The sequence below is a fragment of the Lycium barbarum genome, chromosome 5 (genome assembly GCF_019175385.1).
Source record: "Lycium barbarum isolate Lr01 chromosome 5, ASM1917538v2, whole genome shotgun sequence".
In the NCBI taxonomy this organism is placed as follows: Eukaryota; Viridiplantae; Streptophyta; class Magnoliopsida; order Solanales; family Solanaceae; genus Lycium; species Lycium barbarum.
Genome location: NC_083341.1, coordinates 129683385 through 129707621, shown reverse-complemented (window position 1 = coordinate 129707621; position 24237 = coordinate 129683385). Strand labels below are relative to the sequence as shown.

General features: G+C 31.4%; 1 protein-coding gene and 2 non-coding genes across 5 annotated transcripts; 2 read left to right on the top strand and 1 right to left on the bottom strand.

Moving 5' to 3' along the window:
• Nucleotides 1-3831: 3831 nt before the first annotated feature.
• Nucleotides 3832-10550, top strand: LOC132641546 (probable hexosyltransferase MUCI70). 3 transcript variants are annotated; one of them, XR_009582889.1, is made up of 9 exons: nt 3832-3989; nt 4631-4896; nt 5933-6031; nt 7030-7388; nt 7800-8011; nt 8103-8359; nt 8460-8638; nt 9842-10068; nt 10150-10550. XR_009582889.1 is itself a non-coding variant. In XM_060358586.1 (8 exons), the coding sequence occupies exons 2-8, from the start codon at nt 4674-4676 to the stop codon at nt 9917-9919; spliced, it is 1407 nt and encodes a 468-aa protein (XP_060214569.1). In that variant the 5' UTR covers nt 3832-3989; nt 4631-4673; the 3' UTR covers nt 9920-10550. The 3 variants fall into 3 exon arrangements, 2 of the variants coding, with proteins under 2 accessions (XP_060214569.1, XP_060214570.1); XM_060358586.1 differs by having other exon boundaries at nt 9842-10550; XM_060358587.1 differs by lacking the exon at nt 3832-3989 and adding an exon at nt 4114-4138 and having other exon boundaries at nt 9842-10550.
• LOC132642954 (U6 spliceosomal RNA) lies at nt 9490-9592 on the bottom strand. Its single transcript, XR_009583424.1, has one exon. It is a non-coding gene; the product is annotated as a U6 spliceosomal RNA (small nuclear RNA).
• A 7061-nt stretch (nt 10551-17611) lies between the features above and the next one.
• Nucleotides 17612-17683, top strand: TRNAM-CAU (transfer RNA methionine (anticodon CAU)). The gene has a single exon. It is a non-coding gene; the product is annotated as a tRNA-Met (tRNA).
• Nucleotides 17684-24237: the final 6554 nt, after the last annotated feature.

The following is a 24237-nucleotide window of genomic DNA, read 5'->3' as shown; positions in this document are numbered from 1 at the left end:
TTCATTATATATAAGCGGCTTGGGGGGACGAACACGGCTCCCCAAGCTTGTACCAACAACTTCACGAATTGTACCCGCATAAAATTCTTGTATCATGAGTTATATAATTTGTGCACTTTATCCAACTATTTTTATAGCCCATGTAGACATGTCATAGTACTTAATGTTTATTCCCTTCTCATGTATAGACGTATGCACTTTAAATTTAGGCCAAACCCATCGATAGACACCTGTGGTCGTTCGGTTCTTTCAATTGAACACCTCAAATAAACCTTGTTTCATTTAGACACCTGATGTAGGATCCAACTGTGTCATTTAGACACTTTTCGCTGAATCAGCCAAATTTACAAAGTGTGTGCAATACACTCACAGCTGATGTGTCAAATGACGAATAAAATAAGGACATGTCTCTTTTTTAATTTAAAAAAAAAACTATTTAAAAATATTTAATAACAAATTAAAAGTAATACTCTAAAAAAGAAAAGAAAAAACTTGATTTACACCCAATCAGAAAAGACACATTATTAACAAAAAGAAAAAGAAAAAGAGGACACATTGAAAAATCTGAAATGAATAGTTGTTCTTAGGGTTCTTCACCATCTTCATGTTGTTCTTGTTACAACCACAATTTTAATCCAAATTTTCAAGAGAAACTCCTCCAAATTTGTTATAACTTCAGCTAAAGATTCCCACGAAGACCCAAAGGCAATCCAACATTAATTTCTCAAAATTTTCATCAAATCAATTAACCTATTTTAAACCTTCAAGCTTTCTAAAGACTCCATTAATGGCAAAAACAAATTTTAAAAAAAATAATTTTGGGAATTTTTTTTCTTTTGTTTATTAAATAGATTTATAAAAAAAATCATCTTTCTTGTCCTGTAAACGCTTAGGGAGAGAGAGGGTGGTGGCGGTCTTGATTTTTTTCAGTGAACAAGATAGCAATGGCGGAAGTTTTGTTAAATGGAGGAAAAAGAGGAAAAATAAAATAAAGAAGAATAAGAAGGAAATAAAAAGAATTAAAAAAAATTATTTTTTGGATTCTTCACGCGCCAATTTGGTGTGAAAATCACACAAATTGCTAAATCAGCGAAAAGTGTCTAAATGGCACAACAGGACCCTACCTTAGGTGTCTAAATGAAATAAGGTTTAGTTGAGGTATTCAAGTGAAAGAACCGGACGACCACATGTGTCTATCGATGGATTTGACTTTAAATTTAATTATCTGACACATTTATTTCCTCCGTGCACTTTTACTTGTTCACTTTTGACTTTTTGTGTTCTAGCTGAATATTTATTATCTTCTCATGTATAGAAATATGCAGTTCAATTTTAATTCTCCTAGGCAAATTTATTTCCTCCGTGCATTTTAATTTGTTCATTTTAGACTTTTCACATTCTTTGAGAATTAATAAATCCCACGTGCATATATGCCATAGTACTGGATATTTATTTTATTTTCATGTATACACGTGTGCACTTCTATTTTAATTCTCCGACACATATTTATTTCTTCCGTGCACTTTTACTTGTTCATTTTAACTTTTCACGTTATTTAAGAATTAATAATGAAGTACTCCTCCCGTCCCATATTACATACCCACATTACTATACTTGACTTTTCACGTTCTTTAAGAATTAATAAAAATGACGTAGACATGTGTCATAGTACTTAATATTTAATTCCCTTCTCATGTATAAATGTATGCACTTTAAATTAAATTCTCTGACACATTTATTTTCTCCGTGCACTTTTACTTGTTCACTTTTGATTTTTCGTGTTCTAGCTGAATATTTATTCTCTTCTCATGTATAGACATATGCAGTTCAATTTTAATTCTCCTACGCAAATTTATTTCCTCCGTGCACTTTAATTTGTTCATTTTTGACTTTTCACATTCTTTGAGAATTAATAAATCCCACGTGAATATATGCCATAGTATTGCATTTTTATTCTCTTCTCATGTATACATGTGTGCACTTCTATTTTAATTCTCCGACACGTATTTATTTCCTACATGCACTTTTACTTGTTCACTTTTGACTTTGCACGTTATTTAAGAATTAATAAATGAAGTACTCATTCCGTCTCATATTACTTGACTACATTACTATACTTGACTTTTCACGTTCTTTAAGAATTAATAAAAATGAAGTACTCCCTTTGTCCATATTACTTGGCCACATTACTAAAAATATATGTCTATTTTTCTATTCTATATTTATCTTCTTTTCTATTTCTATTATCCCCGTTTTCCTTCTTTGTCAATACTTTAAACGTGAAGAGAGGACGAACAATAACAATGCAAATTTGTACCAAAAGTTATTTTAATGCTCCTACACATAACTTGTTCACTTTTGCACGATCTTTGAAAATTAATAAATAAAGTATATATTTTATCATAATATCTATATTTATTGGTATATAGTCTTAATAGCCTCAGAAAATGATTTGAAAATGAATAATTAATGTGAAGGGTAAAATAAGAAGAAGATTTTTTTTTTCCTTGATATGTTAACATCGACAAGTAAAAGTAAAGGCAGGGAGTGACATTTATCCCCGTTTTCCTTCATTGTCAATACTTTACTTATTTACTCTCCTTTGCAGTCTTTTGATTATTGTTTCTTTACATTTATAAAATATATTACTTTATATTTTCATTTCAGAATTAAAATTTGGGGATTAATGATATAACATTTATCTTTCTAATTTTGATTTATTTGTAATAATTAATATAAAAAATTATAATATATTTTTATAATTAATTTAATAAAAATATTTTAATCCAATATATACACCAAAATGGTTCTTATGTTTGGATCTGAACAGTTACTTAATTGAAATGGATATCAACCTGTCGGTATACATATAAAATATTAAAGAATTTAAAAGAAAAAAATTAGAATCAAAATATTAATTTTGCCTGATATTCTTACTAATTTTTTTTTACATCAATGAACAACTTTCATTGTCATGATAATCATAAAAAAGTCTGACTCTTTCCATCTCAAAGACTTTTAATTACAACTAAAGTGATGGTACATAAAGTACATTTTGTATATATAATAACAATTAGAATGTTTTTAAAAGTTATTTTCAAAATACAAATCTTAAAGACTGGCTAATTAAAGTGAATAGACATGTTCGGCGCTTGCATCGCATGGGCATGTATTGCTAGTATTTTTAAAACATGTCACATAAACTAAAACAGATGAAGGGTGTTTTTGGTATGAAAAATGTTTTTTTTTTTTTTAAATTTCTCATGTTTGATTGGTCAAACTATTTTGAAAAATGATTTCTTTGAAAAAACAAATATTTTAAAAATAAAAAAAATGACTTTTCTAGGTAAGTGAGAAAACAAGTTTCATAAATGACATTTTAAGTTCATCCTCCCACTCATTCAATGCCCCCAACACCAACCTTACCATCCCACCCCTTAGCCACCCCGACCCTCCATTTCTACTCAGACACTTGAAAATTAGTAAAAAATGCACTTATTTTTCAAAAAAATATTTTCTAATTTTCTTTTTATACAAAATATTTTTCTTCGTACCAAACACACCCAAAAGTAATAAAATTCCTACTACCTTTGTTTCAATTTTGTTTATCTGGATTTGGCTTGACACGAATTTTAAGAAAATAAAGAATGACTTTTGAATCTTTTAGTCTTAAATTAAACATAAGCAAATTGTACTAAACTGTTTTTTAACTATGCAATCTTAAATATGTCATATGAAAAATTGAAATTAAAGAATTGACAAAGAAAAAACTCATTTTTTATAAACGGATTAAAAAGAAAATTAAAACAAACGCACTAGATTCTAAAAACAGACAAGTTTAAAAATTATTCGGAGCGAACCCACCGACGAACTCAGATCAGTACTCAGGAATTATTCGATGCACACATTTCTCTCTCGTAAAATCACCCACATATGAAATTCAATTAACCCAATTATATTCACTGACATTTTTAAATGGAAATGAATAGGTAAATCCTTATTTCACCTTTAAATGTGTACACATTTCTATGTATAATAATGTCTCAATTTATTTGCCTACAATGAATATGATTCTTGAAACTAATTCCTAACATTTTCTTGATCAATTTGATTTTGGGCAAGACTTGTTTTTTATAAGGTTAAAAAGTTTAAATATGATAGCATTTTATCTGTTTCTTGAATTTTATTATTAATGCTGTTTATTTTTATACTAATTTTGCTGTCAGTATTTTCTTTCTGCAATATATTTCATCATTAGCTTATTTACATTTTTTTTAATCAATTTGATTTTTGCCCACATGAGGATTTTCATGTTTAAGGTTTTGGACATAATTTGATTTGATAAATTCTGCATTTCTTTATTTTTTTTTTATTAATGCTGTTTATTTTTACTAATTTTGCTGTCAGTATTTACAATTTTTTTTGATCAATATGATTTTTCCTGGAATTATTAATTTTATTCTCTAGTTCCAGATTGCAGTCTTATGATATTTGTAGTTATTAAACTGAAACTTGTTGCATTTTGGCAAGACTTGTTTCTTTTTATAAGGTAATAAAATATTAAGATTCTGTGTAGTTATTGAAACAAACAAATTACTAACATTTTTTGATAAATTTTGATTTTGCACAGATGAGGAGTTTGATGTATAAGGTTTTGGAGGGATGTTGTTGTAATGGGTTTGTATAAGAAGAACAATAATACTGAACTACTCTTCCAAGAGAGAAGAGGTATTGTTTACAAGTTTTTGGATCAAATCAAGAACAATTTCAGAAGTTCTAGACGAGGACGAAAGTTTAGTCGATTTACAAACCGGGGATTACTGTTTTGGGTATTTTCACTTGCTGTGCTTTGCTTCATTTCATTGGCTGCTTTTGGCTTAGGGATGCACTTTCATGGTGAGAAACAAAGATACTATTTTTAGTAGTATCTATTTAGTAATCGCGTAGTTTCTTATTCTTTAATGTGTATTACTGTCTGATGCTTCATTTACTTTGTATCTTGCTATTTTCCTGTCATATTTTTCTTGCAACTCTGCTTCATAAACTTTCTTTTGAGCTGAGGGTCTATCAGAAATAGTCTCTCTACCCCACAAAAGGTAGGGGTGTGATTACGCTGGGTATGTTGTTGTTGTTGTCTAGTCTTCTTATGCCTGGAATAATTCATTTCATTTTACAGTATTGTAGTGTTATCATATGTATAGTTATTTAACTGAAACTTGTTGCATTTTGGAAAGACTTGTTTCTTTTATAAGGTATGGAGTAATAAGTTTTATTACTATTGGGGCAAAAAAGTGCCCGAATACAAGAAGTATACCAAAAAGCTGTGTTGCTTGGACTCTTCAAAATATTGTTCGGTGTGTGTCGGATCCTCAAGACGTTTTGCATTTTTGGAGAATCCGAAAGGGTCGAAGCACCATTGCAAAAAAAGTAGAAAAACCTAAATAAGAAATGCTTTTCTAGAAATAGACATCCACTCTTCTGTAATCTATACATGAGGTTTCGAAAAAGGAAATAAGGGATAAGAAACTACTCCTCAATTGTGAAATGGGTAATTTGATTTCTATCTCAGGCACCTCTTTTTTGCTTTTCTTGACCAAACTTTAAGTTGTAAGCTTTAAACTTGTATGTTCTGTATCCTCTAGTGCATTAGATGTTATCTTTTAAGATTGTAAATATTAGTAATATTTAACTCATATAAATTGCTACGTTTTCTCGTTGGGATTCTTACACTTGTAGATGAGTATACTACTGCGAGTATATTATGGGCAGGCGGCGTCCCTGTGGCTTCTTTAATATCCTAGACATTAGTTGAAGGATAGCTACTGGGTTTTGCTCATACTACCTCTTATATTTTGAGTTTATAAATTCCTTCATAAGTTTTTTCTTAAGTTTAGGTATTATTTAAAGACATATTTTCCCATTTTCTTTGCAGATAAACTGGAACACGGCATGTTGCCTTGGAGAGAAATGCAAGAAGATTATATTGGGCATGATGTCCCTGACCGCCCAACAAAGAAACCCCGTAGGCAGCGTAAGACTTACTTTTACTAGCTTGTGTATACCTTGAATGAGTTTATGTCATTAAGAATGGAGTTTCCAACAAGCAGACAATGGGAAGAAAAGTTATACTTATCTTGGCCAAAATAGATAGTTATAACTAATATAATGGACATTGTAGCAAGAAGTACTGCAGCCTAAATCCTAGAACTTTGTAGTCAGTTTGAAACACTTGTCTGCAGTTGTTATAAGCAGAGAGATACATCTGGAGAACTATAGTTGAGCATTCGCTTTCTACCTGTTTGTTCCATGGTTCTGTGTGGTAATGTGAGAGTGTTAGTGCAGATATTTGAGTTGTCTCTATAAATCCTGAAGTAAATCCTTTAGAAACTATGTCGTTTATTACTGTTAATGGGTGCCAAAAGGTAACAATATAACAATTTCAAGAACTTCGGCTATGAATGAGCTCTTTGGTGTTATCTTCAAAATCACACCATGTTGGCTAAGTGATTAGTAGTTGGTTTTATCTTTTTGATACCTCTTCTTTGCAGCACATATGGCCTGCTAAGCAAGATTAGATTATTGCCCGTCTTATCTAATCCATCGAAGAATTTTGAGGTCGAAGCTCAAAACCTTTTATCTTATTGAGGTTGGTGGCAACCGAAGTTTAAACATGCTTTAAATGTGTTTAATCCAATTAATTCTGGAGTGCCTAGATATGCATTACAGCTTGCCTTATACAAAAGCTTCATGTTCTGTTATATACTCTTCACTTCTTTTTTGTACCTCCAAAAGTGCCAAAAAGAGTTGTCAAGTGACAAACCCTATTGTCCATGGCACAAAATATTTGTTATCCTGCGGCTATGCTGAACTCCCTAACATTGTAGAGATCAGTTAGAGCAAGTTAATCCTTTTTTTGACATCTCTTGGTAAAATGCTATATACAAAGCTAGGATGTTAAAGGAGCTATTCCAACATAAGCAGAAATATGGAAATCTGCAAATCCTCATTTGTTTCTACTTGGCTTTTCAGGTTTTTTTCCTTGTGAGGTAGCATTTAGGGACTCTGTCGATTTTCTTACTGAACCCAAGGACTTTTTGAATTTTACTCAGTTTTCCTTGGGATATATGGAAACAGAAAAGAAAGCTTCCCATATTGATGCTCATGAACCTAAATTTGGTGGACATCAGACCCTTGAAGAAAGAGAACAATCATTTTTTGCTGTCAATCAAACAATTCATTGTGGTTTTGTGAAGGGAGCTGAAGGGTTTCCAAGTACTGGATTTGATTTGAAAGAGGTGGATAAAATATACATGAATGCGTGCAGGGTGGTTGTATCATCATGTATTTTTGGAAGCTCTGATTTCTTAAGAAGGCCGACAAGCAAATTGGTAATGATTTGACCTACATTTTTCTATATATTTACTTTTCTTTCCTTTAATGATATTCGTTGAGATTGTTTGATTATATCCATTCTGTAGTTGTTAACCACCTGGAAGGCTGGAAAATTCCTTTTTCTCTACAATCTCATTCTAATGACATTCAACTCTCTCTTTGCTCTTTCTCTATTCTCAGAAATGGAAATTGCATAAAAAACTTGTAAATCAGAAACTTTGAATAACTCCCTGAAGATCAAAGACTTTCTAAAACATGTATCCCGGATACATCAGTTTTCTCTAATAATAAGTGACTCAATTTAGCAATATTCTACAGATTTGTCAGATGATATCTTTGAAAAGCCCTGAGAGCAGGTTAAGATATAGCAACATGTGCTTACTTTGGATAGATCCTTGCCTTTTCAGATCAGTGAGTATTCAAAGAAGAATGTATGTTTTGTTATGTTTGTTGATGAGGAAACTCTTTACACGCTCTCAAAAGAAGGAAACACACCTGATGATGGTGGATTTGTTGGTTTGTGGAAATTAGTTGTCGTCAAGAACTTACCATACACAGATATGCGTAAAACAGGGAAAGTACCAAAGTTCTTGACACATCGCCTCTTTCCTTCTTCAAGGTGATTTCCATTCTCCTAGCTAGATTTTCATTCTTTATGTTGCTTACTCCAATTGAAATTGAATTTGTTCTTCTCTTGTGGCAATTATTAGGTACTCTATTTGGCTTGATAGCAAACTGCGGCTCGCAACTGATCCAATGTTGATAATTGATCATTTCTTGTGGCAAACTGGCTCTGAGTATGCCATCTCAAATCATTATACTCGGCACTGTGTTTGGGAAGAAGTACTCCAAAATAAGCGTCTAAATAAGTACAATCACACTGCAATTGATGAACAATTTTCATTTTACCAATCTGATGGTCTTACCAAATTTGACCCTTCAGATCCAAATTCTCCTCTACCGAGCTGTACGTGCAATGTCATGCTTACTATTTATCTTATTCTTCATTGCCTTCTTCTTTTATGTGCAGTTTGTTGAACCAATTATGGTTTTCTGGCGTTCTGCAGATGTGCCTGAAGGTTCTTTTATTGTCAGAGCACATACACCAATGTCAAATTTGTTCTCTTGCCTCTGGTTCAACGAAGTTGACCGATTTACTTCACGTGACCAACTAAGCTTTGCATATACATTCCTAAAACTAAAGAGAATGAATCCAGACAGACCATTCCATTTAAATATGTTTAAGGTAAGGTGTCTTCAGGTGACTTAATTTTTTTTTATTTACAGCTCTTGCCAAACTAACAAACATTGAGCCGAGGGTCTTTCGGAAACAGCCTCCCTACCTTTCAAGGTTGGGGTAAGGTCGTACACTCTACCCTCCCCAGACCCCACATTGTGGGATTCTACTGGGTATGTTGTTGTTGTTGTTGCCAAACTAACAAACATATGTTCTGTTGAATTATCTGCTTGCTCATGAAAACTAACTGTATTAGATATGTTTCTGTAGTTACGATAGTAATTGAGAGGTTCACTAAAATAATAAAATTTCATGCATATTTTATGATTTTCGTGTGAACATTGCAAACTTTTCCATGCGAAAATTTCTAAATATCACGCAAATTTTATGATTTTCGCATGAAAATTTCAAAATAGCACGTGAAAATCATCAAATTCTCGCGCAAGTATAATCATTTTATGCAATTTTCGTGCAAAAATTGTAAACTATCGCGCAAAATTTTATGAAAGTTTGCAATTTTCACGTGAAAATCATAAAAATTGTGAGGAAATTGCAAACTTTATTTACGATTTTTTTTTATGATTTTCACGTGACAATTGCAAAATATTGCGTGAAAATCATAAAAATCCACGCGATATTTTGCGTAGGCCAAATTACACCCATCTCATTTGTGATTCGACTTTGCAACCATGTTTTGTATCAATTTGAAATGTTAACACCATTCTTCAAAATTAATGGTTGACATGTTATTGAGGTCAGACAACTTGTGGTCACTTGTGCTGCTCTATCTTGCATTAAACCTGGGAACAGACCATGTAAACACAATGCTCTCAATGTTATTATTTTGTTATTGTATGTGGACACCAACTCTCCGTTTGTGCTTGTCACTTGTCATTCTTTCACAGGGGCCGTGCTAATCTTCTCTGCATTGTTCCAATTTTTATCAGATGTCCCTGATGGGACATTTAACTGATATGTTTTGTCTGCTTGGAACAAAAAACACCAACTGATGTGCTTGTTTGCTTGAACAAAACACTAACTGATGTGTTTTGTTTGCTTGAAACATAAGTGTTCCACTAATTGCTCAATTTTTCTGCTGGGTTGTGAAGTTTTGATTTTCCAAAAACACTGCACCCAAAACTTGGTGTCCTTTACCTGTGTTAAAGCAAGTCTGTGGAACTTCATCATATGTTTGAATGTATGCGTCTGCAGGACTGTGAGCGTAGGTCGCTGGTCAAGTTATTTCATCACAGAGAGTCATCTGCTCCACCTCCTCCAAGAATAAGTTGATCTTCTTCATTCTTTACAATGACTTGGTAAACTGGACAGCTGGTTCGTCCCATTTGAACTAACTTTCAGATTGAAGATGAACTGATGCATTTCATTGGCAACTAGAGATTATACATGTTGGGACAAGGAATTATTTTAAGCTCTACTAAGTAGGTGATAATACTTCTCTTGAATATCTTTGGTTTGTCATTTTGGGCCAAGAGTATGGGGCTAACTCATCTGCCTTTTAGCCACCATTCATGTGATTGAGGACGGAGTAGGAAGTTCGTGAAGTGCCACTGCTGCTTGAATTATCACAACTGTTGGATATTTTCTGAGACTTTTTGTGGGTTCAGAACCAAACCAGTTTCATAAAGAAGTTTGTAAAAATGTATGCAACTGTGATAGATGCTCCACTTAGAGGAGTGAGGATGCTTGTACATTGAATATTGTATCTTCTCATATCCTGTCAACATTGATGAAATTAGTCGTTTCCACGATATAGAGAACTATTACTTTTCATATAGCCGATCCCAACTTGTTTGGGATTGAGAGGTAGTTGTATCATTGATGATGTTATTGTAGTGAAATGCTCTTAGCATTGACAGTATAGTCTATGCAATTGAATTTTACATATTCTCTTTTCTAGTGATATCTTGGTGCCTAGAGCAAGTTGGTAGTTCTGTGGTTAGCATGAAGCTTTTTCTCCAAACTGGTGGTTAGCATGAAACTTTTCCAAACTGGTGGTTAGCATGAAACTTTTCAAAACTATCTTGAGGCTAATTGCAATGAACTTTTTCTAGAAATGTAAGCTAAAGGAAATTTTCCATTTTGTTACACACCAAATGACAAATTTTAAAAACACTAAAATCCCAAGATGAAACAGAATAAAAATTATTAAAATAAATAAATAAATAATAAAACGTAGTAGTCGCAGGACGCTCATATAATTTGCAAGCATAGTAAGTAAATATTTTCTGCATGTTCAAGAACACTAATGTAAAAGAGAGTGAGGGTCATTTTAAGAATATTATCATCCATAGGGCTTTAAACAAAAAATTATTTGTGACCATAGGCTTTTTATTATATACTTCCAGTCTTCCACAACCCATAGCCATGACTAGATTGTGCATTTCCAATGCGAAATTCGTTACCTCAATAGTTTACCATAGGCATTAGGCTGCAGCATTATATACTTCATACACTGAAAACTACTTGCTTATACTCCATATATATACTAAGTCACATTAGTTTACCATGGTCAAGTGACAGATTCAAGTGATAATAATATGCATATGATAAAGGTGCATATAAATGACATATGCCAATTGTTCATGAGTTCAATTTGCTGTAAACATAATGTATGTTTTTCATTTCGCATGTACAAATGATCGCTTGCTTATAATATATGTTGGCGACTTGTTAGGTCAACTATAGAGAGGAGATTGAAGAATCCATTAGATGTTTTTATAGAAGTAATAACATTAAAAGTTAGATAAAAGACCTTATGCCAAATATAAAATATTTAATGCTTGAAAAGAAGTAACCAAGAGCCTTAAAAACATAGAGTGTTTGGCTTGATAAATACTAAGTATTGAATCACCAATATTAATTTAGTTTTAGGGCAAAACAATCCTAACTTAGTTAAGCCCCTACTGAAAATTTACGAGTTCATAAGATATATTCTTGCCAATTTTGTAAGTCATTATAATTGGTATTTGGTAGATTTAATTACCATTCCATCTTCCGTGTAAATATGTGAAAATAATTTTATTTGTCTCTTCCTAATTAGGAGCATTCAAGATTCATTTATTTAATATCATAAACTCTTTCTTGTAAACGTTTTCGATTTATGAGCAATTTTTTTTCTGAAAGCAAAAAACATATATGTTAGAGAACAGAAATAGAAGAAATGGAGGCAAAGTAGAAAACAGAAATATTACTTATAATACTTTTCGCGAGCACTAGACAACATCATCAGAGTGGCGCAGCGGAAGCGTGGTTGGCCCATAACCCACAGGTCCCCCAGGATCGAAACCTGGCTCTCATATTTCAATTTGTTCTCACTTGTACTCACAATGTTGTTTGGTTTGATGGCCTAGTTAATTAGAGGAAATTTACTTGTCATATGGCTACTTCTATGACCTATTTATGAATAATAACACAAGTTTCTCTTTTAAATTGATTTTCTCTCACCTCTCAAATTTATTTCTCCCTCACCCTTCTCTTTCTCTCTCTCTGTTCCCTCTCCTGCCCAGGAAAATTGTTCAAGATTGTGACAGTGGAAGTGTCAGAATGACAAGAACTAGTAACAGAACTCTTCTTGATGGCATAGAGCACATAATCTCTGCAATCCTCGTCGAATTTTTGAAGAATAACACTAGAGAGCTCGTACCCCTTCTCGATTTAGTTATGGAGGCAACTCTTCACTGTTGATGTTGCTATAAATCAGATTCCTTTGAAACTTCTAAGTTTCTCTGATTTACAAATCTCTGAAGAAAAGGAGTGACGTTTTGGTTTGTTCTTTACTTTTTCAACACTGCCACTTCTTCTCTGCGGTGGCAGCGGTGGTTCACCGGTGGTTAAACGCATACTCCACCTCCGATGAGATTTGTGGAGCTTCATGCTCACCAAGTGTTTGATAAAATGCTTCAGTATATTTCAGTATATTTCGTTGTATTTCAATGTATTTCTAATTTATGAAACAATTTTCTAATATATTTCATTGTATTCCATTGTATATATGCATACTACAATTTTATATTTCTTAAACAATCAACCATATTTCATTGTATTCCAGTGTATATTTTTCTGTATTTGGAAGTATTTCTAAAAGTTTGGAATGGAGTAATTTGGAGAGAGAAACGTGGGTTATTATGGAACTTCAACAGTTATGCGTGATACATGGTTGATTTAATTTGACTTACCATTTAAAATGAAAGAAGAGAATCTGTTCCATAGATACAACCTATTTTGACTCTGCCAGATTTTGTATTTCAGTGTATTTCAAAAATGCTAACTCAGCCGAACTTTGTATTTCCGTATATTTCCCTGTATTTCAAAAACGCGAAATACAACAGAAATATAAGAAAAACTAGCTACGATTTGTAAATATAAAAAAAAGTAGCTATAAATTGTTAGAAGCTGTTAAAAGGTAGCTGTTTATGTAAATTTCCCTTAATTAAATTGTTTTTAATGAAATATTTCATTAATGATTTCGACATGTTCTTGTGTTTTATGTCACACGTGTAACATGGAATGTATTGCTCAGATGTACATGGCCATTTCCTCCTTAAAGAGGAAACAGGGACAGATAATTGAGATGAGCCCTCTATTATAATCAGATCACTTATAAAATAACTAGTTACATGAGGCCCGTGTTAAGTCCGAGCTCAAACTCTTATCAAAATTTCTCAATCCGCTAATTAAATAAATTTTAACCAAAAGATTATAGGAGAATTAGCAAATCCGAAAGGGAAACAAGTAACTAGACATTTTTTAACATAATGTGATTTAAATGATGTAAAATAATTACAACTTGGTGAAAATTATAAATTGAAAATATTGGTATTTTTCTGAATGTGTGAGCATGTGATCTCTTTATTTACGGAAATAAATTATTATTTTTCTTGCATTTATGCTTTAATTACTCTCGTGATATTTCATGTGGTAAGAGTTTATGCTAGTTAAATGTGGTGATTTAAGCTTAGTAATTTAGATGAAATTAAGAAAGAAACTAACATTAAATGAATCTCAAGAATCAATTTTGCCTTCATATATAGTTTACGCTTAAAAATAATAATTATCAGCTAAATTTCAATTTATATTACATTTTTTTAGTTTTTAATTATCAAAATATCAATTTAAAATATTAAGTTGATCTAATTCAATTTAACTTCAAAGTTTAGTTAGATTGACTATTGTGAAACGAAAAGCGCCACATAAATTGAAACGACGGAGAATAATTAGTGAGATCGAATAAATGCTCCAGTTGGAAATGTAAATGTGACTCCAAAGTTGCCTAAATTTTGCCAAAACTTATAATGACAAATAACGTAAAGGGCAATCTAATATCTTCTTCAGTCCATATTATATGATGTTTTAGCTTGGACACACCCTTAAGAAATCACTTATATCCCTAAAAAGGAAGAAGTGTTTTCACTAAATACCCGTAATTAAATACAGTCAGACCTCTCTATCATGGCATCCGCATATAACAACACCTCTCTATAACAACCAAGTTTTTTTGGAACCAATTTTTTATGTTATATTTTACTTCTCCATAACAACATTTCACTTATAACAACAACAACCAACTTTATAACAGTGCGCTCTTTATAAAATTACCCGCATATAATAGCTATCATTTTTTTCTTTTGGTAATATAATAATTAACCATCTTATAAAAATAGAATATCGATGATTACCAATAATAAGTGTAGAGATTTTGACAAAATATTTAATCATTTAATACAATATTTATGACTAAAAATGTCACATGTATATTCTTAATTTCATCATTAAAAAAATTTCCTTCGTTATACAAAGTGTGATTAAGCTTAGAATTTGGGAATTAAAAATGAAAAATTAGATTTTATGTATCTTTTTTGCCGACAACAGTGAAATATTATTTAAATGTTAATGTTAGAGGTGTATAACAGCCATTCTCTATAACAGCCAAGAAATTTTAGACCCAACGATGCTGTTATAGAGAGGTTTGACTGTAGTCTCAATTATATATGGATTCTTGGTTATGTTTTTATTCACGTTTCCAAATAAGAGTAAATTTGAATAAAATCATAAATAGCTTCTTGATTACGTGAAAAATATTTTTTCGAACCAAATATAAAAACTAAAATTATATAGAATATGAAGCGGAGGAAGTAAAGTGCAAAAAAGATTCATAAATAGTTACTAACAATCAGAGGAGGATCTAGGATTTAAATTTTAGGGGTTCAATATCTTAAATTTTTAGTACTAAATCATTTTATTTCTAAAGTTATGAATTTATATCTACTATTTATTGTAAATTTGGGGTTCAATTGAACCCCAAGTTATAGTGCTTCATCTGCCTCTGTTAATAAATAAAGCAATAACTAATTACAGATGTCCACGGAGGAATGGACTCAGGAGTGCAAAATTAATTAGCAATAACCACGTGTGTACCACAATCACCATATGATGAAGTTATTATAGTACATATATCACGTCACCCGCAAAAATTGGACTAAGTGCCCAAGTATTACCACAAAGGACTTGAGAGTGCTTTGATTTTTGATCTAACACTCCATAATAAATGAAGTAATAAAGAACAAAAACTGGGGCCAATTTGAAAGAGAATGCCTTCTGGTTGCTGAGCCTTAGTTGAAATTCAACTAAGGACGACAAAAACTTTTGTTTGCCCCTTATTGCATATACTAATGCAAGATATGATCACACAGTCAGAACACTTATAAGTAATTATAAAAAAAATTCTATAACAAATATAAACTGATAACTTGGTAAAAATGATACAACAACGTACATGTTATAACATGTTAATCTACACTGGTATTATTAATACATCTTCGTAACATTCATAAAAATTGTTATCAAGAATATATGTAAAGACAAAATGATTCTTTCAATACAGCTTAACATTCATAAAAATTGTTAACGAGAATATATGTAAAGACAAAATGATTCTTTCAATACAGCTTAAGTCCGTCAAGTTTGTACGAGTAGTAAAGAAGTATAGAGCATCGATTGACCAACGGAACCAACAATGGTTGCATGTGGTGTAGTGGCTAGTACTACTCCATCTAGGGGTGTACATGGACTGGGTTGGTTCGGGTTTTTTAAAGACCAAACCAAACCAATTGTATCGGGTTTTTAAATCTATAAACCAAACCAAACCAACAAAAGTCGGGTTTTTTAACCTTTGGTTTTCTCGGTTTTTTCGGGTTGCTCAGGTTTTTCGGGTTTTTTCCGGTAAAGTCTTCATACTAAATATATAAGTTGTACTTTAAATATTTTTTAGTCCTAGTAAGATTCGACTATCTAATTAAGATATTTTTAAAGAAAATAATACAAAATGTAATGATATTGTACCAAAATATTCAGCAAAAAAAAAAAAAGTAATGAAATTGCATAAAATAAAATGATTATAATTTAAAAGTACTAATTAAGTCATGCTATAATAAGTACGTTTAAATTATAAGGCATATAGAAAACGATCATAATCTAAAAGTACTAAATCATGCTAAAATAAGTATGACTAATAAGTATTAATTACATAACTAAATATTAAAGAAAAAAATAAAATTAAATTATGTATTTTCACTTTCTAAACCAATATAAAACTAAAGAATAGATAAAATTATCATTCCTAGTGTTAGAATTGAATTTCTTTTGTTAGCATTAATATTGATTTGATTTTTGTTGAGTTTTATTTGAGTTACTACTATCTAAGAGCTATAAAACTTATTGGATTATTCAAAATTCTAATTCCAAGTGAAATAATATGTTAAAAGACCAAAAAATATGAAAAAGTTTAAGAAATATTTATAAATTACATTATAAATAAATATTTTTATGTATAAAATATTTTTGAAATTTAAAAAATGTAATGTCGGGTTGGTTTAATTTGGTTTGACATTTTTTTAAATTAAAACTAAACCAAACCAATAGTGGTCGGGTTTCTTTTTAAAACCAAACTAAGTCAAACCAAATCACCAATCAGGTTTTTTTTTTCGATTTGATTCAGATTATCGATTTGGTCCGATTTGTCGATTTTTTTTGTACACTCCTAATTCCATCCTTAACCAAGAGGTCTCGAGTTCGAGCCCCTTTGGGTACGGAGTCACCATTGTTAGAGAGTATTTTGCCCCTAAATGTGGGACTACCCAGTATAAATCCAGATTTAATCAGCCCCAATGCGAATACCGGATGGGAAACAAAAAAATTGACCAACGGAAAGCATGCATGGTTTATATGTCATTCGAAGGTGTAACTCTACTGTTGCAACCTTTTGAGCCCTATCCAGGACTTTAATGTCATAAATTAGTCATCGATACATCATTTTTATGAGAGATTTTTTTATTATATATAAGCAGAGGCGGAGCCAGCTCATGTCCAGGGGTTCATCCGAACCCCCTCGGCAAAAAATTATAATGTATTTTCAAAGTTAAAATTATTTTATTATGTATATATATTAGATGTTGAACCCCCTGACTTCTTCGTTTATTTATCTTTTAAAATTTTTGAACCCCCTAGATGAAAATCCTGACTCCGCCACTTTATATAAGCAACTGGTAACAGCTGGCTGAGGAATTATTTTATGTAAATGTGAAGTGTCCGATGTTTAGTCCTTAAGTCTTTTTTACAACTAACATTTGTCCAATTTAGAGATGAATTCTAAATTGTCGGTGTAGTTTTTTTTTTTTTTTTTTTTTTCCGGGGTGTAGGTTGGTGTTTTCTCATACATAATAGGTGTGAAACTCTATTCTCATTTTTTTTTTTTTTTTTTTTTTTTTCATCCTCCTTACCCTATGCAAAAAAAATAAATATGTAGCAAAATTTTGTGTAAATAACAAAAAGGTATGGTAGCGAATCGAAATACAGAAAATTTGAAAGCAAAGTAAGCATTTGATGGAAGTTCAAGGGATAAGTTGCCTTATTTATTTTGCTATTCGAAATTATATATAAAAACTACAGTGAGAAGAGGATATCACCATCAGAGTGGCGCAGCGGAAGCGTGGTGGGCCCATAACCCACAGGTCCCAGGATCGAAACCTGGCTCTGATAAATTAATATTTCAGAAGCAAGCTTCCCCATTTCCACACATTTTTTTTTGTTGGCTGAATTTTGGTGTTAATATTAATACAGTAGCAAGTATTTTTATTTTCCCTTTTTTTTCTCCAATACAGTAGGAAGTATTCATGGACCAGTACTAAACTTTAAAGTCATGATTTTTTATCTCTATATTGTGCACTTGTACATGTCTGACATTTGGTTTGTTTTGATGGTCTAATTTGCAAGTCAAAATGCTTTTGTTGATTCATTTATGAAATATATCATTAATGTTGCCAAATCCCAACCTAATCTTGTGTTCTAATCAACATTATTAATTAATGGACTGTTTTTGAGGAAAGATAAGAGTTGTTTACCCTACGCGCGAGCTGATCAATGTGAAATTTATAAATTGGAGTTTGGATTGTAAATAGTGATTAAACTGCTCAGGTGTACTTAGACCAATTTTCTCCTTAAGGGGAAGTGATTTTAATCACTACATAAGTGCCTCTCTTAATAAAAGCGACTTTAAGTAATTTTATGCACCAGCAACTTTAATAAAAGTGCTGGATTCCGTAATTGGGAGCTCGGAGAGGCCGGAAGGGATTCCGCAGCTAGCGTTCACTTCCACCAACTCAGGTCACATCAATAAATCTCGATTAGAGTGTTATGGCAAGGAAGCATGTGAGAGCACAGTTGAGTCACATCAGTCAAACGTTAGGGTTGAAAAGTCTTATTTTTTATTTCTGATATAGATAGCTTTATCATATAAGCTAAGGGATCTTTACTTCATCTCTTGTAACCTCTCTTATTTTCTCTAAAAGGCAATACATCCGGGCGCATCATTGACCTTTGAACATACCTATCTCTTATTTTCTCTAAAAGGCAATACATTCGGGCGCATCATTTATCTTTGAACATATATTTATCTTGCTGGCTTTTATTCTTTCTTTAGCTCCGTTTGTTCAATCTAACTCTTCCAATCACAAACACTGACCCCCGGAAGGACAGTTTTCGGGATTGAATATGACCTACTTGTCTTTAAACCCATAAAATACAAATCTTTAACTGATTATCTATTTTCACCGGAAAACAAACTTATCTACACAATCTGATCACTTATAAGATCCTTACGGGTTAGTTTTCTATAATAAGTATTAGTAATTGATAACTTAATAAAAATGATGGCACATGTAATAACAAGTACAAGTACATCGATAATATAATATATTCTATAGCATTCATTTGAGAAAAAAATTGTTACCAAGAATATGGGTGTGTTTGGTATGCATGAAAATGTTTTCCATGAAAATTGTTTGTCTAGAAATGTTTTCTTGTAAAACTAGTGGGTTTCTTATTTATTTTCTAATGTTTGGTTTGTAAGCAAAAAAATATTATCCTAAGAGTATTTATATGTAATCTACCAAAATACTATAGGGTGGGGTGGGTGGGGAGTGGGCGTGAAGGAGACAATAAACTTGAAATGTCACTTATAAACTTGTTTTCCCTATTTCTATTAGGGAATTTATTTTTCTCATTTTTAAGAAACCTATTTTCCTAGAGAAAATATTTTTCAAGATATTTTGACCCACAAAATATGGGAAAATATTGAAATTCGTACCAAACACACCTCATATGCGACTTGTAAGGTGTAATTCTGCCGTTACAAGCTTTTGAGCACTGTTCCGGACTTTAATATCATAAATTAGTCTCTGATGATACATCATTTTCACGAAAGATTTTTATTGTTTCTAAGCAAGTGCCGATAGCTGGCTGAGGAATTATTGGATGTAAATGTGAAGTGTCAGATGTTTGGTCCTTGGAAACTTTATGGAGTAGTTAACATTTGTCCAATATAAAAACTGGCTTTCATTATTTTGAAAGCAGCTATTGTAATGGGACCATATGTTTCTGACTTTTAAAAATCAGATGCAGTGTCGCACATATCCAAAATCTTATGGATGGAAAATTTTGAAAAGAACTAATGTAACGCTATTACTAATGTCCTTTTCAAGTAATTGGTTGCCTCAAGAAAATTAAGCGAGCAAATTTGGAAGTCATATGAATAGTAAGCAACAGGGTTGATAATATGACTGTATAAAACTTTTTACATTCTCAGCATACATATAATATTAACTTTCAAAGGAACATATTAATATCTTGTCGGTAGAGCACGATTAAGGTTAACATTTTACTTTCTTTGACAAGGGGGGTTGCTCAGATGGTAAACGCTCTCCACCTTCAACCCGAAGATTATGAGGCATTGAAGTCACCAAGGGAGTAAAAAAGGAAGCTCCCGGAGAAGGGGTAAACAAGTATATTTTACTTTCCAACGACAGATAGTTACAATTTATAGCCACCTTTGGGTGAAGCACTTGACGATGGATGCATAAGTTGAAGATTAATTTCTTTACATTTTTGCATGGAGTTTTACCATCATCCTCGAACAAAAAACATCTTTTAACATGCTTAGTTCAAGAAAAAAAATCAAACACACATGTCAAGCGCAAGATGTTAAAATCTAAAATACATACATAAAAATGCTTGTTTCCTAACAATTTAAAGGTGATTCACACAATTCAACAATAGGATAATGGACAGTAACAACTACTAATTGGAACGTCAATTCTTTAATTTCATAACCATCCAAAAAAATTAATTTTCTTAGAGTAATATTTAAAGAGCTTGTCAAAAAAGTTGCATCCTTCATGAAAGTGGACAGATAGCTTTCAAAGGAATTGGCTCTTTAAAGATTGGAGTGATGAAGCCATCCAAATAGAAAAAGATGCGTCTTACTGAAAATTGAAAACTACGTATAAACTAATATTTGGAAACCCCACGATATCAATTTTTAATTCAATTTACGTCTAAAGCTTATTTGACTTCTTACAATATACTAATGCTACTGATTTCAAATATTAGCCGATTTAACAATTTAAATTTATTCCAAAATATTTAAAGTTATTTATTTGCTTTTTGTTTAATTTACTATGATTGCTCATATTAGTAATGTTAATTACATAAGATATTTAGAGAGAAATAAAAGATACTTTAAAGAAATATTCTTAAAATTAATTATTAGATGTTTTTCTTAAAATATGTATAAAAGTTTTACAAAATGAAATGGAGCCTGTTTGGATGAGTTTATAACTTATGACTTATAAGCATAAGCCAAGAGTTAGGATTTGTTATTTTTGCTTAAGCACAAGTGCCTAAAAGTACTTTTTATCTTATCAAAACGCTATAAAAGTGCTTAAAAGTTATTTTAGCTTAAAAACACCTAAAATAAGTCAATCCAAACAGGCTCACCGCCATAAATCACAACGTTAATGCATGCTTCTTTTGCGATATATTTAATAAAATACCAGACTTAAATTTATGCGTTCTATCAATCACGCCGCAATTGCTTAAACTTCAATTTTCATTTTCTTCAAATCTCTCTTTTCCCCACTCAAAAGTCTATAGCATTTGATGGCGACTTATAATTGAAATTATGTAGCCAGTTTATATCAAATCATATTGGGAATACGTCATAACAGTGACTAATATTTGATCGAAGGTGCTAACAAACAATAAATAAGTTATTACTAATATTACTCATCTCTATTTCGGATTTAGGTTGAAATTTAGTTTATGACCAAAGTTCGAAAGAAAACAAACGGTACAGATAAGCCAATCACGATCATCATTGAGATTAGCTACAGCTCAAGCAAAAATTATGTTCTTTAATTGGAAGCTAATGAAGCATCTGAGCATTTAAGGAATGTAACTGATACTGGTGTTGAAAACTGAAATATCAAATCAAACTGAAAATCGAATCCAATCGAAAAAAAAAACCGACACTTTTTGGTTTGATTTAATTTTGATTTTTCATTTTATAAACCGATAAATTTTGATTTAATTTTGATTTTAAGCAAGAAATAACCGAACCAAACCGACAATATAAATATCTATTTAAAAATTATAGATGCACCCCCCCCCCCCCCCCACACACACACACTTGCGCTTTTATAGAAAAAGTTCAAAATTTTAAGACATTAATCTTTTGCACTCTTGATTCATAATCTATGTTTTTGCCTTTATAGTAATCTAATTTTTGTATTTACTTTCTAGTTTGATTTCTTATTTTTATTTTGATAATTCTAAGAATCTATTTGTCCAAATAACTTGTTTTTGAGTCCTTTAATTATTCATCAAAATATCTTGGTATATCGCAGTTAGATCTTTAATTTATTGCACAAAAAAAATTCATTGTACTATTTTTTTTTATGTTCCTTGAAAATGTCTAAATTCTTAGATGATGCATACAAATTTGTGGACAAAGTACATATATAACTTGATTAGTTTTATATTTCTTTCTTTTCACAAATAGGAGTAATTGATTTGATAGTGTTATGCTAGAAAATTGTCAATTTAATAAGTGTTTGGACGTATGTTGTCATATATTTAAATAAAAACCGACAAAAAACCGAAAAACCCGACAAAACCGATAAAAACCGAAGCAATGAAAAATCGACTTAACTGATTTGATTTGATTATAACATTTAAAAAACCGACTAAGTTGATTTGGTCATCTTTTAGAGGATAACAGGCTCAAACGGAACCATGAACACCCCTAACTGATAGTATAAAAAAAAATTATATAATCATTGCAATTTAAGTACTTGTTATAGTATGTTACGATGTTCTTTTTTTTTTTTTTTTTTTTTTGATTTTTCACCCGGTATTCGGTATCCTCATTAGAGTCCGATTATATTCGGAGTCGCGCAGCGTAAGGCCCATTTCTGGGGGAAGTTCTCTCTACCAAGGATTTTTTTTCATATCCAGGGCTCGAACCCATGACCTCTAATTAAGGAAGGAACAACCCCATCCACTGCACCACATTCTTTGGTGGTAGTATGTTACTATATTAGTTGTTCCTCTTTTATGTCATTTTACTTGTCTTTAGTTTGACTAAAAACAAAGTTTATGTTAAGACGCTACTAAAAATCAATATTTTTGCACGGAATTTTCCACTGAAAAATGTTCAATAGCTATTCCCATTGAATGTCTGTAGAACAAACCTAAATAGTAGTGTTTTTACACAATAATATTAAGAAGTTTTCCAGCGTTTCAATGGGAACCTGTTTCCCACCATGCATTTTCCTAGTAAGCTGGTTCTATGGGAACGAGGGTGGGAAAATCATGTTTTATAACATAAGTTTTCCACTGAATGTTGGTGAGAAAAACCTTTGTTTCTACTAGTGAAAAAAGTCTTTTGTATCTGACGGCTTTATAACATAAAACTTTTTGAATTTTGTGATTTTAAATTAAAGATTTCTATAACATATACTCCCTCCGTCCCAATTTATGTGACACTTTTCATTTTTCGAGAGTCAATTTGACTAAACTTTGAAGCTAAATTGGATTAGATTAACTCAATATTTTTACATTAAAATTTATATATTTGAAACTACATGAAAAGTACTATAAGTTGCAACTTTTCTCATATCAATTTGGTGAAAAAATACAACTTAAAATATTGGTCAAAGTTCATGCAATTTGAATCCCGGGAAGCGCAAAGTGTCACATAAATTGGGACAGAGGAAGTAAAAAAACCTTTGAATATTGTGTTCTTAAAAATGGCATATCATGTTTATAAGGGAGTGTTATTAAAGGTAAACTAGGAATTTTGGAATTAAAAACTTATTAAATGTAGAAGTGTAACACTTTTTTATTAACTGATCGACTAAAAGAAAGTCTGACACAGTGATTGAAACATATGAGTTACTATTTTTATCAGGTTATATATAATTACAGATTATTATAATAATCCGTTTGGTCAAGCTTTTAAAATAAACTTATTTTGAAAAGTATTTTTTTTTAAAATATTTTTTTTGTGAGAAGCAGTTTGTGTCTGGTCAAACAATTCACAAACCACTTTTGAGCAACAATTAGTGTTTGGCCAGACACTAAAAAATGCTTGTGAGTGTATTTTCTCTAAAATACTTTTCAAAAAACAGATGCTACTCCTCAGAAGCACTTTTTTCTCTCAAAAGGTTGGCCAAACAACTCTCGGCCATTTTAAAAATAAGCATTTTTTAAAAAATAAAAATAAAAACTTTGGATTTTCCAAAAGCTTGACCAAACAGGCTATAATACTTTTAATTTTACTCGTAATTATATACATCTAATAACTTAAACTCTTTATTCTTACTTCTCCAAATTATTGTTATATAGATTTTCTTTTTCAATTAGGGATCGGAAAATACAAAGATACTCAAGTGTTGAGTGTTTGAGGCGGACATGGAATTGTCGGCTTACCCACCAACTTTGCCAGAAGGGATAGAGAGCGCCTTGCGTTGTTTTAGTTCGGAAATGACACTTCAAAAGCCATTTGCAAATATCACTATCATGAACTTATTATACAAGATACAAGTGATGACAAATGTAAATGATGGTAACCTAACTGAGTATTTTCCCTATTTCCTCACTTCGCTACTAAGTTAAGCTTCTTTTATTTATGTTTCTACAATGCATGCATGTTTGCACTTTTTTCTTTCTAGGGATAAGACATAGAAATATATATA

Bases quoted from the DNA above. Each gene is read 5' to 3' on its own strand.
- LOC132641546 (XM_060358586.1), top strand. From the start codon at position 4,674: ATGGGTTTGTATAAGAAGAACAATAATACTGAACTACTCTTCCAAGAG. The intron at 7,389-7,799 runs GTAATGATTTGA...TTGCCTTTTCAG, and splicing joins GAAGGCCGACAAGCAAATTG to ATCAGTGAGTATTCAAAGAA. The intron at 8,360-8,459 runs GTACGTGCAATG...GGCGTTCTGCAG, and splicing joins AAATTCTCCTCTACCGAGCT to ATGTGCCTGAAGGTTCTTTT.